Source organism: Ipomoea nil, unplaced genomic scaffold, assembly GCF_001879475.1.
Source record: "Ipomoea nil cultivar Tokyo-kokei standard unplaced genomic scaffold, Asagao_1.1 scaffold1447, whole genome shotgun sequence".
Classification (NCBI taxonomy): domain Eukaryota; kingdom Viridiplantae; phylum Streptophyta; class Magnoliopsida; order Solanales; family Convolvulaceae; genus Ipomoea; species Ipomoea nil.
In genome coordinates, this window is record NW_017617875.1 from 617,941 (window position 1) to 634,284 (window position 16,344).

Here is a 16,344-nt window from a genome sequence, read left to right on the forward strand (position 1 = left end):
AAATAATGCTCTATATTTATTTACCAAGTATTTTATTAATACCATGACAAAATTTAAAAATATATAATTAATAAAGCCAATCATATTAACTACTTGAGGGATTTGTTGACAAAGAGAGTATTCAAATCACACAACAAATTGAAGTGAGAACTATCTCGCAATGTCCTTGTTTGACAATCAGCAGTTAGCGATTAGCGTTAGCGGATTATATTAGAGAATTTGACCAGCGAATTATATCAACGGTTGGTAAAAAGATATTTGAAAAAAAAAATTAACTGTTTAAATTAAAATGTAAAATGACCTAAGGGTATACATATATTTAATAATAATAATAATAATAATAATAATAATAATAATAATAATAATAATAATTATTATTATTATTATTATTATTATTATTATTATTATTATTATTATTATTATTATTATTATTATTATTATTGTTTTAAAAAATATAATTAAGCCAATCATATTAACTACTTGAGGATTTATTGACAAAAAGAGTATTCAAATCACACAACAAATTGAAGTGGGAAACTATCTCGCAATGTCCTTGTTTGGCCATCAGTAGTTAGCTCTTCAATATTAGTATATATTTAATATTTTATGCCCTAATTTTAATTTGCTCTCCCTTATGTCCCGTATTTGATTTCAATCATACCTATACAATTATTTTATTGACAATTATAATCAATCTTGACTATATTATCTTGCATTTGCAAACTTAGAATTGTCTATTTAAATACGCAAATTTAACATTCAATTGTCTATGCATGAACAATTCCAATATAATCTTGCCTAGATATACTTTAAAGTACTTATTTAAAAAAAAAAAAACATTGGATATTATCTCAATCGCGCAATGCGCGTAAAAAACTAGTTTATAATATAAAAGTAATACTATTTTTAGTTCAAAAAATTAAATGTTATACATAATATCAAATTTCATGTCTAAACAATAATATAATAATACATAAAAAATCAATATCAAGTTTAATCAAATTCCGATGAGGGTAACGAAGAAGTACCAGCTCTCTCACTCTCAAGAGCTTCTAATATTTGCTGCATAAGAAACATAGATCGAAATCTTCCAATTCTCAATCCCAGTTCACAGGACAAACATCAACCACAATTTATTTACACTAATATGACTTCATGTAATCAAAAGTGTCTTGAGTTACAACTAGGGGTGGAAATAGGCCAGGCCGAGTCAAACTTTTGAAAATTAGACCTAGACCTGCTATAGGAATTTAAGGATCGTTATGTTGTGCATCCGTATGCACCATGCATGGTGCATACGGATGAAAAAACGACGTCGTTTTATTAAAAACGTGCATCCCACTTAAAAAAAAATTCAGTTTTGATTCCCCTCAACAGCATTATGTTGTTCATTCATTCTGGAATTTTAGTTCATAGATTTTAGAATTTTAGTTCATTGATTATGGATATTTAGACGTGAATCGAAACTGATTTTTTTTTCATTCATGCTGGATATTTAGTTCATTCATTATGGATTTTTAGTTCATTCATTCTGGAATTTTAGTTCATAGATTCTGGAATTTTAGTTCATAGATTCTGGAATTTTAGTTCATTGATTCTTGATATATTGTTCAAATTATGCACAATATAATGTTGTTGCTGGGAATCGAAACTGATTTTTTTTTTAAGTGAGACACGCGTTTTTAATAAAACGATGTCATTTTTGCATCTGCCAGAATTTAAAGCCTGGGCCTGAGCCAGTATGTAAGCTTTTTTTTTTTAGACTAGGCCTGAGCCGCCGGGCCTGAAGCCCGTTTAAAGGCCTGAAAAAAAATTCATGTAACATCAGTGTAGATGCAAGTCATTTACAGTTTAGCCTTTTAGATGGGTTGATACATTCTCTAACAGTACACATCTTGGATTAAAATGCAAGTAAAAACAAAACAAGATTTCAAACAATATTAGCCAAAACATACCCAGACGTTATGCCATGGAACCGTGTTCACCATTCATGGTGAACACGGTTCCAACGGTGTTAGTACACCGTTATTTTTTTTTTCCTTAATTAATTGCGTGACTTTTCTTCTTTATTTTCACATTTTGCGGTTTCACTTTAATTTGAGGTGAACAAAGATTTCGGACATTCATAAATTATGAATTCATGCCTGCACATTCACTTTGGAACCATGCCTACACATTTCCGTCCGAAATCACGGACATTCATAAATTATGAATCCATGCCTGCACATTCACTTTGAAACCATGCCTACACATTCACTTTGGAACCATGAGATTATGAATTTTCTGTTATAAGATTATGAATTTTCTGTTATGAGATTATGAATTTTCAGTTATGAGATTATGAATTTTCTGTTATGCGATTATGAATTTTCTGTTATGAGATTATGAATTTTCATTACATTCATAATTTCGGACATTCATAAATTATGAATTCATGCATGCACATTCACTTTGGAACCATGCCTACATATTCCCGTCCGAAATCACGGACATTCATAGATTATGAATCCATGCCTGCACATTCACTTTGGAACCATGCCTACACATTCACTTTGGAACCATGAGATTATGAATTTTCTGTTATAAGATTATGAATTTTCTGTTATGAGATTATGAATTTTCAGTTGTGAGATTATGAATTTTCTGTTATGCGATTATGAATTTTCATAAAATTCATAATCTCATAACAGAAAATTCATAATTTGATCAAACGTGCGCCGTTAACTCCACATCCGCGATTTTTTTTTTTTTTTTGCCTAAAAACGACGTCGTTTTGCCTTGTGTTCACCATTCTCGGTGAACACGATTCCATGGCATAATTTGCGAACCCACATATATTGGGCCATGGGCCACTAACTAATGAGCCCATATGGCTAATTGACAAATTACACATTGATCAATGTACATTAAAAAATAATAATAATAAGGGTCAAATACGTCAATCATTATTGTGTGGACCATAGTTGTGTAGATCATACTTTGTATACTGTAAAATAATGTACATTCCGTATAAAAATAATATATATTGTATTAATGGGATGTACATTATTTGTGTACTGAGTGTACATTATATTGTATAATGTACATTCAGTACAAAAATAATGTGCATTTAGTATATTAAAAATGTACTTTTTGTTATGGTTCATACAACACTGTGTGGATCATGGTTTGTCCAAATACGTCATCCAACTACACACCAAATTGCAATTATGTCATTGAACTCAAAAAAATTATAATTGTGTCCTTGAACAACACAAATTCATGCAGTTTAATAAAAAATGACTTGTTTACATGTTAATGTGCTGATGTGCCGATTTTCTTTATTTAAAAATAATTTTTAAAATTTTATTTAAATAATTTTAAATCAAATAAGTATTTTAAATTTTTTAAAAAAATAAAAAAACACAGTCCCCAGGCTTGCCGAAGACAAAGGGGACCCTTCGTCTCCAGGCAGCCAGCCATGGAGACAAAGGGTTCCCTTCGTCTCCAGCGACCATGGAGATGAAGGAGACTTCATCTCCGTTCCGGCCATAGCTGGCTAGTCGGAAGTAGCTAGTGCGGTTCATTCGAGAAGTTCCTATCTATCTCTGAGATGTTTGGATTTTTCAAAACTCCATAGACATGCAGAAGAGAAATGCTATATCCACTCGGACCAAGACAAAACTTTGACTTGTTCAAATAACAATTAAGGTGAAGCAGGGTCAAGAATGACAAATCTCTTTATAATAAACAGATCCATTTTGCAAGTTCGTTATTACGGGTAGTTCCTACAAAGGATCGGACTAATAACGTATACAATGCTTGAATTCTCGATGCTGATGCTACATAGTTTGTTCGTCTCCGACAAGCCTGGTTTTTTTTTTTTTTTTTTTTGTAATTTAAAAAATTTATTTTATTTAAAATTATTTAAATAACATTTTAAAAAAAATATTTTTAAATAAAGAAACCGACACGTCAGCACATTAACAGGTAAACAAGTCATTTTAGGTTAAATTGTATGCATTTGCGTTGTTTAGGGATCCAATCGTAGTTTTTTTGAGTTCAATGACCTAATTGTAATTTGGTGTGTAGTTGGATGGCCTATTTGACCATTTTTTTCTATTAAAAAAAGTGTAAATTTCAATTTTGATCCTATAACTATTAGGGTCTTGTTAATTGCAATCCACGACTTTTAAAACTGTTAATTTAGTACCTTAACTATTCAATTTATATCAATTTTGATTGCAAATTTAGGAGAGCAAAAACCTAATTTGAAGAAATATGTGCGCAAATTGCTAAAAGGAATCATAGATTGCTTTAAATTGGAGTACAAAATCTAAATTTCCAGTTTTACCCTTCATTTAACACTAACTTGACGCAATAGCTAACAAAGGAACATTTTGGCTTTAAATTCAAAAGTCAAAGGATCACTTTAGAAAAATTAAAAATCAAGGGACCAATTTAAGAAAATACCATAGTCGAATGATCATTTTGAGAATTAACTCGTTATGTTATTATTCATGTTTGAGATAACTAACACATCAACCTATTTAAAGGTATTGTGATGTGTGCTTTCCCTCTTTCACTATTGCCTCCTTGCAAAGACCCTCATCACTACCTGACATAAGATCTTAGTGAATGAACAGCTTCTAATTGCTCTGGCAATTGAGGAAGCAAAAATCAGAGGTGCATTACTTTTTCCTAATTCATGAATGAGTAATTCTTCATTAGACCTCTTTTTGTGGATTTTTATATGTGCCTGGTGGCTTTGCCTAGAGTTGTATCTGCGACGTCCTTTACAGAGTCATTTATCTGATCTTCTCGACTTGACTTGTTGATGGAAGCAAAGGCCAAACAAGGTGTTCAGGTACATATCATAGTCTCATGCTAATGTTCAATTAGTTTCTTATGTAGCATATATATTTATCCTGGAAGTGGTAAATATTATGCTTGTCGTTCATTATCCTCAAATATTTAGTATGCTTTAGGATAAAATGCTTTCATTTTGTTAATAACTTTTTAGAAGCCTACCTTCCCGTTCCAGTTTTATAGTTCATTATTGAACCCAAATGCATTCACACATAATGACATAATTCAAGATCATCTTCATTGATACGCACGTTTCATATTTTTGTTCATTATTAATTAGTATCATCAGATTTGAGGTCTAGTTAGTTTGACGATATGTTATGGCCTATGTGGAGATACCTAATAAGTATAGTGAGCGTGAAGGAAAATGAACTAATAAGATTGCTTTACTGTCCATGCATGTGCATAATCTGTTTCATAGTAGTAATGCTGGCAACAAAACTAATTACATCCCCTATATTTTAAATTACAGATTACAGATACCACCCATATTTCCTTTTTTTTATTCATTGTCTTCAAGCTACAATACTGCCAATGGCCAACACCCGAACACTAGTTTATAAAGTTTAACCATGTTGTTTGATGCTTGTGAGTTGTGGCTAGCGGTGTGAATCGCAAATTATGCCCTGGAAACGTGTTCATCATGAATGGTGAACATGGGTTTAAACGGCGCCGTTTTTACGTTTTAAAAAAAAAAAATTCGCGGATGTGGGGTTAACGGTGCGCGTTTGGTCAGATTATGAATTTTCTGTTATGAGATTATGAATGTACTGTAAATTCATAATCTCATAACAGAAAATTCATAATCACATAAAAGAAAAACATTTATTAAATTATGAATTTTCTGTTATGAGATTATGAATTTACAGTACATTCATAATCTCATAACAGAAAATTCATAATTTTATAACAGAAAATTCATAATTTATGAATGTTGAAGGAGCTTGCGCTACAGAGGAGCAGTCATGGTTTTGGACGGGAATGTGTAGGCACGGGTCCAAAGTGAATGTGCAGGCATGGATTCATAATTTATGAATGTCCGAAATCATTGCTCACCTCAAATTAAAGTGAAACCGTGAAATGTAAAAATGAAGAAGAAAAGCCTCACGATTAATTAAAAAAAAATTAAAAAAAAATAATGGTGCACTAACACCGTTGGGACCGTGTTCACCATGAATGGTGAACACGGTTCCATGGCATAACGATTGATGTGGGTTTTACACTTTTACGTATATGCTTCGTGAATACGAATAATTTTCCCGCTAAATTTTAAATTCAGTTTCGATTCCCCTCAACAGCATTATATTGTTCATTCATTGTGGATTTTTAGTTCATTCATTATGAATATTTAATTCATACATTGTGGATATTTAGTTCATTAATTGTGGATATTTAGCTCATTCATTGTAGATATTTAGTTCATTCATTGTGGATATTTAGTTTATACATTGTGGATATTTAGTTCATTCATCGTGGATATTTAGTTCATTCATTCTGGATTTTGTGTTATTCATTCACTGTGGATATATAGTTATGCATTTGTGGATATATAGTTATGAATTTGTGGATATATAATCCAAATTATGCAAAAAAAAAAATAAAAATACTATTGCCGAGAATCGAACCTGAATTTTTTTAAATGGAACGCGCGTTTTTAATCAAAACGACGTCGTTTTTGCAACCGTGTGAACCATACACGGTTGCACAGCATAATTTGCGGATCAATGTGTAATTTGGCAATTAGGCCACCATAATTTTTTTCTGAAAATGCAATTAGGCCACTGAACAAAAAAAAAAGTGCAAAAAGAAAAAAAAAAAAAAAAAAAAAATGTGTAATTTGTCAATTAGCCATATGGGCTCATTAGTTAGTGGCCCATGGCCCAATATATGTGGGTTTTACGTATATGCTTCGTGAATACGAATAATTTTCCCGCTAAAGGCAGGGTGATGGCAATCTTTCATTTTCCCTCCATCTGTTCAAAACTTTGGCTCCACTGAGCACTTTCATCCACATTATCTCTTCTCGGAGATTGAATCGGGGCAGGGGGAGAGAGGAGTCCAATGGTCGGAGGCGAGAATGAGAACGCGAAGACCATTTGCTCAATTTGCTTCGAAGATCTTAAACCTATTGTCGAAGATCTCCAATCGATTTCTATCTGTGGTCACGTCTTTCACGAGCTCTGGTAAACCCTTTGTTTCGTTTCCTTTTTTACGTCAATCTATCTGTTAAATGAAATGTGAAGTCTTTTCGCGTTGGTTTTTAACTACATAGGCTTCACAGTGAGACATTTAGGGATTTGTACCATTTTTTCTGCTGTAAAGGGTGAGGATGCCATTTAGGGATCATTAATCTTGTTTAGAAGTTCCATGTCTGCATGAAATTAACTGTTTTGTGTCTAGGATTTATTTTCATTTAGGTATTTTTCTTTTTAAGAGGTTGATGATGCTGTTTTGTTTTTGTTTTTGTTTCTGAAACAGTATTGTATTTCTCTGTGTGTTTCGCAGGGATGCAAATTTTATTAAATTGCTTTAATGACTTTTGCTCCGCACATTATAACTTGCATTTTTGGTTTATGTATTTGGAAATAAAATTAGCATATATACTGATCTTGTTGACCTAAATTTTCCTGAAGAACAACAATGTGAGCCAGCTTTAAATTATGTTTCATGTATATGTAGCTATCATTGTGCCTATTACAACTTTACTTGCTTAATTTTAACATTTCTATACACGCATCTGACTGCATTTTTTGGCAAAATTTAGTCTTCAGCAATGGTTCGAATATTGCAAGAATGGAAAGAAGACTTGTCCTGTATGCAAACAGGCCTGTAAGGAGAAGAATGTGGGCCGGCTTTATTTTCAGTCAGTTGGTGAAACCACTGAAGCAAGCTTCACCCAGAAACTGCGTGACTGTGACCAGAATCCAGAAGAGTTGCGGAGAGAGGTCAAGAGATTGCAGGGGAGAGTTTTCGGACTGGATTCTGCTCTGGAGAAACACCATAAAGATCTCAAAGATGTTACTGAAGAGGTACGTTATCATATTGTTTTCTATTTTCATGCCTCAAACTGGACAGTAGAACTAATATCTAGCTGTGTTCATGAATCATGAGAGAGAAAATAGTTTATGTAATTTGTGTCACACATTTCTAGAGTATATTAAACATTGAACTGTCAATAAAGAGATGATTTCAGCGCTGAAGAATTATAGTTTGGCTTTTTGTTGCTGAAAGGACATGTCGGAATAACTAAATCTGTTTTAAGGGTGTTTGGTATTATTTGACTTTGATTTATGATAAGGGCAATAAATGCAAATGCTAAATACTTGTATCTAAATTTTCCATTTCATGGCAATAATTAGATTTCACAGTTCAGGAAGTTGTACAAGAATCATACCATAAGGCCAAAGAAAAGAAGTTTATATTCTGGAACATTGAAATAGTTTGGAAGTTAAGATAAAAGGCTTTATTCTAGGAAAATTCCTTAAAAATTGGATTTTTGGTTCTTCTATCCATTCTACTTGAGGCCATTGTTTTCATTTTTCTGATGATTTTCTTTTGATTGCAAAAACCTTGTTTTAGCTGTTAGCATGCAAGGAACAGGTCAAGATTGAAGTGACACTGAAAAATGAGGCTCTGAAACAGAGTGGTATGGCTCAGAGCTTGCTTTATGTGAAATCTAAGGTACTCACAGTCTTGCTTTGTAGGTCATAGTCAATGTGTTGACTGTTAAATGTTCTCTCTTACTTGAACATGCTTTCGTCTACACATTAATTGTAAACTTCTTAGTCCTTTGAGGTAATTTATGCTGCAGGACCTGGAAAGGTCAAATTCAGAATGCACAAGGCTGCAGGAAAGGAACCTCTTACTGGCCAAGGAACTTGCAGCACTCAAGTTGTAGGTGACTTTCCTTAGTGGATAACAAGTATTGAAGTTCTTAAACCATTAACATTGCTTTTTGAATTTAATTTTTTATGGGTTATTTTGTAGGGTCTGTGATTTGAACTTGGAGGAAGAAGATGTCCTAAAGTTTGCTTCATTAGGTAATGAGGCCAACAGTAAAGAGACAATTGATGTCTTGAAAAGGTCATTGGTCATCCGTAACAAGTAAGAGGTTTCAATCCCAATTTACATTTTTACATTCTCTGTGTGTGGTTTCTTGAGTGATGTAATTCTCGCCCTATAGTTTTCTGGCATGTGGAAAGACAAGCAATTAGTACCTTAATAGATACTTAAAAGAATGTTTAAGATAAAAAAATTCAACATGATACCAACAGAAAAACCTTAGAAATCCGAACTTTGATATAAGTCTTTATCCTGCATTATTGAGAAGTAGCTTTAACTTCAGAAGTGTAGTATCAAAATTCATGAAAAAAATCAGTGTCTTTTCCCAAACAATATGAATGCTAGTAATTGTAATTCAAACGTTGTGGCATGAAAAAGCTAAGCTGAGTTAGGTTGGTAGTTGTGTTGGTGATTTCTTTAACCCAATTTTTGATAATGCTGCAATGAACAAACACCGTGACAACTTAGAAATGTAATTTTTCTTATTCTGGATGTCTTCTTGCAACATCTCAGGAGTTACAAAGAATTGATGGTGAAGTGCAATTCTCTTGGAAGAGGAGAAGCGCGTTGTCTTAGTAAACTTGAGAAGGCCAAAGCCAAGATAACTAAACTGAAAGTAAGTTCATGACACATAATTTGATTGGGTTAGCTTGAGCTTTGAAAAAGACTTACATCTGCAGCTATTGATAGGTAAGGGTTCAGGAACTCGAGACAGCTGTTGAAGCAAAAGAAAATGAAGCGTTGAGAACTTTAAGGACTTCCAAGAGGACTTTTGAGGTAGATGCAGCTGAAGCTTTTGGTGCACAACCCAAATTTAAGAGGTGCTCATATGAGGATCAAAATAAGGGCCATCTTGAGTCAAGGGTTGATTTGGATCAAGGCAATAACATCCATACTGATTTACTTTGTTCAAGAAAGAAGGAAAAATTGAAAGTGAAGGATAGTACAAGAAGAGTTCCAAGTGAAGATACTGTTGCCTGCAGTCTGCAAGAGAATCGGGAATTTTCTTTTCTTAAAGATAAAGATATACATGAGACTTCTACTCGTGGGAATGAAGGCTTGTACGAAAACTTGATGCCCGCAACTAGTAACAAAACAACTCTCCTTGATTGCCATTTGTCAACAGTAAATGCTTCCATGAGGACAATAAGTGGGATTCAAGTGCCACAAGTAGAAAACAAGGAAGAAATGACAAGCTCAAGGAATTCCATTAAGAACAGTAAATACGTATTACCTGAAACAAATGATGCCAATGATGATGATTTGGTGCTTTTAGGTGACACAACTCTAGCTCAACCCTCTTTTCGCAAAAGAAAAGAGACTCCGTCCATCCTTGCCGAACCAGATTTTTCACTAGCTGCAGAAAAGGAAATAACTCCAAGCTCAAGGAGTTCTAATGAGAACAATAAATACATATTACCTAAAACAAATGGTGCCAATGATGATGATTTGGTGGTTTTAGGTGACACAACTCTAGCTCAACCCGCATTTCACATAAGAAAGGAGACTTCTTCGTCAATCCTTGCTGAACCAGGTTTTTCTCTAGCTCCCTCTAACTGCACTTTAGTTGATATTTGAGCTTCTAGGTAATTATTGACAGCAAGCAAACTGAGTCATTATGCACCAAATAAGTCATTTTTGACATTGGAATGCTCTTTAAATTCAATGAACCTTGGTTTTATGAAATTAAGAGATGACTGACTAATTAGCTTTTCAAGCTTTTATCCATTTATTTTTCATTCTATTGTCTGTATGGAGGTGGTTAACATTTCAGTACTTGTTTTGGATATCTTCTATATCTGTTTTGATGAGAACTATTTTATCTGACATGAATTTTTGATGTGTAAACCCAGGGGACCATTGCTTCTCTGGTGGGTTGCTAGGTCCTGATGGAAGCAATTGGCACTTAGGGAAATGGTGCAAGAAGGGATCAACACCAGCGTCCCAAGGATCCGCTACTGTTGCTGGTGATTTGATTGCTGTTGGAGCAGATGGTAGAGGTGGTAGGGTCAAAGTTCTACGATCCTCGAACCACAAGGCCTTGGTGAGAATCAACAAATCCTTTTTTTCTCCAGAAATTCCACACAATGGATCCGTACAAATCCAGCTATAATCCTATCTTATGCTTTTGTGAGCAGGATAATAACAACAATGCATCAGCTTCAGCAAAGAGAATCAAGAATGGAGTGAAAGCAAGTAGTATGCAGTCTCAAGGGTGCTTGCAGATAGAACACTTCTTTAGTAGGGCTGGCCAATAAGTATACGCTTAATTCTTTACGGTATATGTCAAGTACTGTAAAGCATCTATTTCTTATTTAACTGCATGGAACATGCAACTGCACTACCAGCCTTCAGGTTTTGTAGTTTAATTAAACTTTGATGGCTGTATCTGCAAAACTTATGTATAGATTAGAGCAAGAGTTTTTAAGATTTAAAAAAAAAAAAAACTGATTTGTTTATGTTGGAAGCATTCTCTGAAATACTGATAGCACTTTTGCTGTGTTGTCAAAGTTTAAGTACATCTAAATGCTTGACATGGAAGTTGTTAAGATGGGGGATACTTAATCTTCATTTCACATTAGTGTCTACCAATAAGGTATGTAATCACATTTCAATTTTACCTATTTCAATCAATCTCCCTTCACATTTATGTCAACCACAATCAATTCAGTTCCCCAAAGACAACATGGCTTATGGGATACAGTGTGGTTAAGGTGATGAATGATAAAGATAACAGGGAGAATTTGTGGATTTCATTCCCATTTCCAAAGGCTTCCATTCTATTGTGTTTCGTCATGTACTTAGAGAAGAAAATTGTTGTGTTGATTGGTTGGCTAATCGGGACAAATGGAAGATAGGAGTACACTTATTTTGAAGAAATTATGATTGGGCTGAAAGATTTAATCAAAGCTGACTGAGTGATTGTTTTTCTCGTAGGATCATATGACACGTGGGTTAATTGCCTGATGTCTCCCACCAAAAAATCATAGCTTATGGGATTAAGATTGGACGCAACTCCTTCAATTATTTTAATTCATAATTTGATTTTCTCAAGGGTACTACTTACTAGAAGAAAAGATATCCAAGTTACCCTTTTACAAAAATTTTCTTTACATATAAACAAAAAAATCTACATTGCTAAATTGAACCAGACTCTCCTTAAAGAAAACAATTATGTTTAGTCATAGATTCATAGTTATAGAGTTTTATACTTCTTGCATTGTCGAAAAGTATAACCTCAACAAAAATCCATGAGTCTATGACTCAAAATTACGAACTAATTTTGGATTTAGTTGTTTGACTACTACTTATTTCTAATTTTAGTTTTTGACTTTTAATATTATCAAATTTAATCGTAAAGTATTGATTTCTTTATAATTTTAAGAGTTAATTCCCTTTCCTTCAAACAAGAGTTAATTTCTAAAATGGTTCCCGACTATGATATTTTCTCAAATTGGTCCCTTGATTTTTAATTTCTCTAAAATAGTTCTCCGACTTTTGAATTTTAAGTCAAAATAGTATTCCGTTAGCTTCGATGTTAAGTTGGTGTTAAAATGAAGGGTAAAATTGAAAATTTAGATTTTGCACTCCAATTTAAAACAATCTGTGATTTCTTTCAGCAGTCTGCACACATATTTCTTCATATTAGGTTTTTGCTCTCCTAAGTTTGCAATAAAAAAGTGGGATAATCAACTAGAAGGCCATAAAAGTTCATATTCATCTTCATCCACAAACTTCCCAAGTCAAAGATTTCTGGTCTTCTAGTTGATTATCTCACATTTTGATTGCAGATTTAGGAGAGCAAAAACTTAATTTGAAGAAATATGTGCGCAGATTGCTAAAAGGAATCATAGATTGCTTTAAATTAGAATGCAAAACCTAAATTTTCAGTTTTACCATTCATTTTAACACCAACTTAACGCCAAAGCTAACGGGGACCATTTTGGCTTAAAATTCAACAGTCGGAGGACCATTTTGGGAAAATTAAAAGTCTAGGGACCAATAGTCGGATGATATTTTGGGAATTAACTCTAATTTTAATCACTTTAAACTTTTCATGTGTGAACTTTAGCATTAAGGGCACAACTCTGATTGCTAGAATAAGGAAAGAGTTAATTACCGAAATGGTCCATTGACTATAATGAAATTATCAATTTGGTCATTGACTATTTTTATTGACCAACTAAGTCCCTCAACTTTAAAAATCTTAACCAATTTGGTCATTCGTTTGTTTTGCCGTTAGACATCCGTTAATTCGAGACCAAATTGGTAATTTCGCTATAGTCAAAGGATCATTTCAGTAATTAAATTTCGGAGAAAATGATGCATGTGATGACTGAAATGATCCCTTGGCTGTAGTAAAATTATCAATTTGGTTCCGAGTTAACGGATGCCTAACGGCAAAATAAACGGAGGACTAAATTGGTTAAGATTTTTAAAGTTGAGGGACTTAATTGGTCATGAAAAATAATCAAGGACCAAATTGGTAATTTCGCTATAATCAAGGTATCATTTCAGTAATTAACTCATAAGGAAATTAGGGCTTTGTTTTTCGCGTGTGAAAAGTAATTGGCAATGGTCATGAGTTTCTAATTTTACTTTCGATGTTAACGATTCATGCATGAAAAAAAAAATTAATGATGAATTACAATCGAAAATGATTTAATAATTAATGATTAAATTTGATAATTTTAAAAGTTAAGGACTAAAATTGAAAAGGCAGAAGGGTCAAATAGATCCATGTATTAACATTGATTGTTTATCTAGCACCATAAATTAAAATATGGTCCATCTACGCCATTATACTCAATTATTTTTCATCTAGTATTTTTAGAAAGTTTCTAATTAACAAGTAACCCATCTAATTTGCTTACATGTAATGATGGAAAAATAAAATAAAAACAAAATGCTGACATGTTATTTTTTTCATTTAACTTGTTGTTTTTGTCACTTTTTTATGTAGAAAAATTCATTTTTTTTTTTTTACGTATTTTTGAATTATGTTGATTTTTTATATGGCGCAAAAGATTCCAACTCCTCCTATGTTGTGAGTGTTGAGTGTGAAAACACGTAGGGGTATTCTAAGCGGAATGCATCCATGTTGTTGTTACCATAAATTTGCCCTGCAAAATGTATATTTTTGTCGTGAAGGGGTACCCCATCACCTTCAAAACCTGGATGCTTCCCTCGGGGACATATGACAGTCTCCTTTCTTCAATTCGTTGTCTATCTCTTTCTCTTTCCAGTGCTGCACATTATACCTCATAACGCGAAGTTCCTAAAACCTAAATCCAACAAACGGTGAACCTACAGATTGGTGTTTTAAAAAACGAATACCATCCGATAAGGCAACTCCACTCCTCTTCATATCTTTTAAATATGTCAATTGATTCATAGAAACATTTCTATGCGACCTAAGCATATAACTTGTGGAAGATGGACACAACTCATGATTATGCTCCTTTACATGTTTGGTAACAACCTACTTACCATTTGAATCTACATCAAATTGACACATTGCATTACATCCAGTTCGAGTGTCTACCTTTGACTAACACTTATTAGCGGTTTCTGGTCTTTATTTGAACCCAGCCTTAGAACAATGCACCTTTTTCATCTTCAAAGTCCGACTTTCATAAAAATAATATTGTTTACTCGTCCTAACACCAAAATCCCATTCTAAATGCATAATCATTGTACATATCAAATGCTTCTTCAACTGAACAAACAGAAAGCCTCAACAATTCTTGGTTAACTGTGATTTATTAAAATGAACCTTTAGTATTTCTATAGTGAAACTATTATGCTCAAAAAATAATCTAATGAAACTAAGAGAAATTGAAATGATACTACAGTGTTCTTCGAATGAAACTAATGTGCATTGAAATTGAAACTGAATATCTTGCTTGTGAAAAAAACAAATTCAATTCAGTGAACAGACAACTAAACATAAAACCTAGAATAGATGAATCTTCATCAATAACATTTGAAGAGGTACCCTCAACTGCAATAGAAGGATTACAACCATCTGCAACAACACAAAATCAAAGCTAAAAAAACAACTTATACAATAATATATATTGTCGAATGAGACTAAAGCGAAATTAAAATGAAACTACAACGTTGTTAAAATGAATTGATGTAAAAAATTATCAACTGAAACTGAAGTGCACTTCAAATGAAACTATAGTGTTCCAGAAATGAAACTACTGTGACATCAAAATAAAACTGAATACCATGATCCTGAAAACAAATGTAGAACTCGAATAAAAACACAAATACATGTAAAACCTGGAATAGTCATTATCATCAACAAATTTTGGAGATGGAACATCAGATGCAATTGATGAAATCGATTCAACGGCAACCGAAAGATTATCTTTAACTGCAACACATAGAAACTACAATCTATAAAAAAAAACAATAATCACACAATAAGAATATCAAACAAAACATACCATAGAAATTTTAAATTACAGAATCAACTGAATGAAAGGATTGAAACTTGGGATTAATAAACTGTGAGCATCAACGATCAATGAATTCACATCAATCTCAGCAATCATATTGCTTCTACCTAATGTTTCATTCATGTTTCCAAAAAGAGAAAAGGAAGAATAATACAAACGAGAGAGAAGGTAGAACAATGCGAACGAGACGGAATAGGAAAGAACGGAGAATTTCAAAAAAGGAAAGAATGAAGAATAATAGAAATTAGCCGTCTGCAAGAGTTAACGGCGACGTCTGACTTGTGCCATTCATAAGCACTAAACAACGTCGTATAGGAGTTAACGGTGACATTTGACTGTCGCAAATTTTTATGTTGACCAAGGTTCACACCGCGGTGTGGACCATAAAAAATGTACATTTATACAAATCTACAAATCTAATAATAACCAATAAAGTAAGGCCCTTATCTACAATCTACAAATATAATAAGAACCAATAAAGTTAGGCCCTTAACGTGAACAAAAAAATGTTGGTGTAATTATTTGTTGAAATGAATGATTCATATTATTTTGATTTTAGTATTTTAAATAATTTTCCTTGTTTACCCTCTATTATATTATTTTCTTCCATTAAATAACCATGTATTTCGTTAGTATAAACTTTAGTAACAGAATATTCCGTTAACGATTTATTATTCTTAACTTAGTCATTAATTTATATAAGAAAGGTCTTAGGTTCGAACCTCATCCCAATCAGAGTTAGCATAATTGTTAAACATATATTACGAATATGTTAAAATGTATTCGAAAAAAATACAATATAAATTTAACATAAACTTTGGCCAAATAATTAGCTCGACTAAATACATAGAATTCAAAGTTGAGCATTAAAGATTATAAATAAGGAACCTCGAAAGTCATTTTCTTGTATTGTTTTAAAAAACAAATTTAGGTTAAGTTTTTTTTTTTTTTTTTTTTTTTTTTT

The 16,344-nt window shown here is 32.7% G+C and overlaps 1 protein-coding gene across 1 annotated transcript; it reads left to right on the forward strand.

Annotated features, from left to right (window-relative positions):
* The first annotated feature begins 6,783 nt into the window (after window positions 1-6,783).
* Window positions 6,784-11,369, forward strand: LOC109188613. The gene is made up of 9 exons (XM_019339244.1): window positions 6,784-7,031; window positions 7,613-7,877; window positions 8,428-8,529; window positions 8,660-8,742; window positions 8,836-8,952; window positions 9,424-9,526; window positions 9,601-10,444; window positions 10,764-10,954; window positions 11,049-11,369. The coding sequence occupies exons 1-9, from the start codon at window positions 6,910-6,912 to the stop codon at window positions 11,166-11,168; spliced, it is 1,947 nt and encodes a 648-aa protein (XP_019194789.1). The 5' UTR covers window positions 6,784-6,909; the 3' UTR covers window positions 11,169-11,369.
* Window positions 11,370-16,344: the final 4,975 nt, after the last annotated feature.

What these genes read in the sequence shown, in the direction of transcription:
- LOC109188613 (XM_019339244.1), top strand. Translation starts at nt 6,910, where the DNA reads ATGGTCGGAGGCGAGAATGAGAACGCGAAGACCATTTGCTCAATTTGC. An exon ending in CCAAGATAACTAAACTGAAA is followed by an intron (nt 9,527 to 9,600) that starts GTAAGTTCATGA and finishes AGCTATTGATAG; the next exon opens with GTAAGGGTTCAGGAACTCGA. An exon ending in CCTCGAACCACAAGGCCTTG is followed by an intron (nt 10,955 to 11,048) that starts GTGAGAATCAAC and finishes TTTTGTGAGCAG; the next exon opens with GATAATAACAACAATGCATC.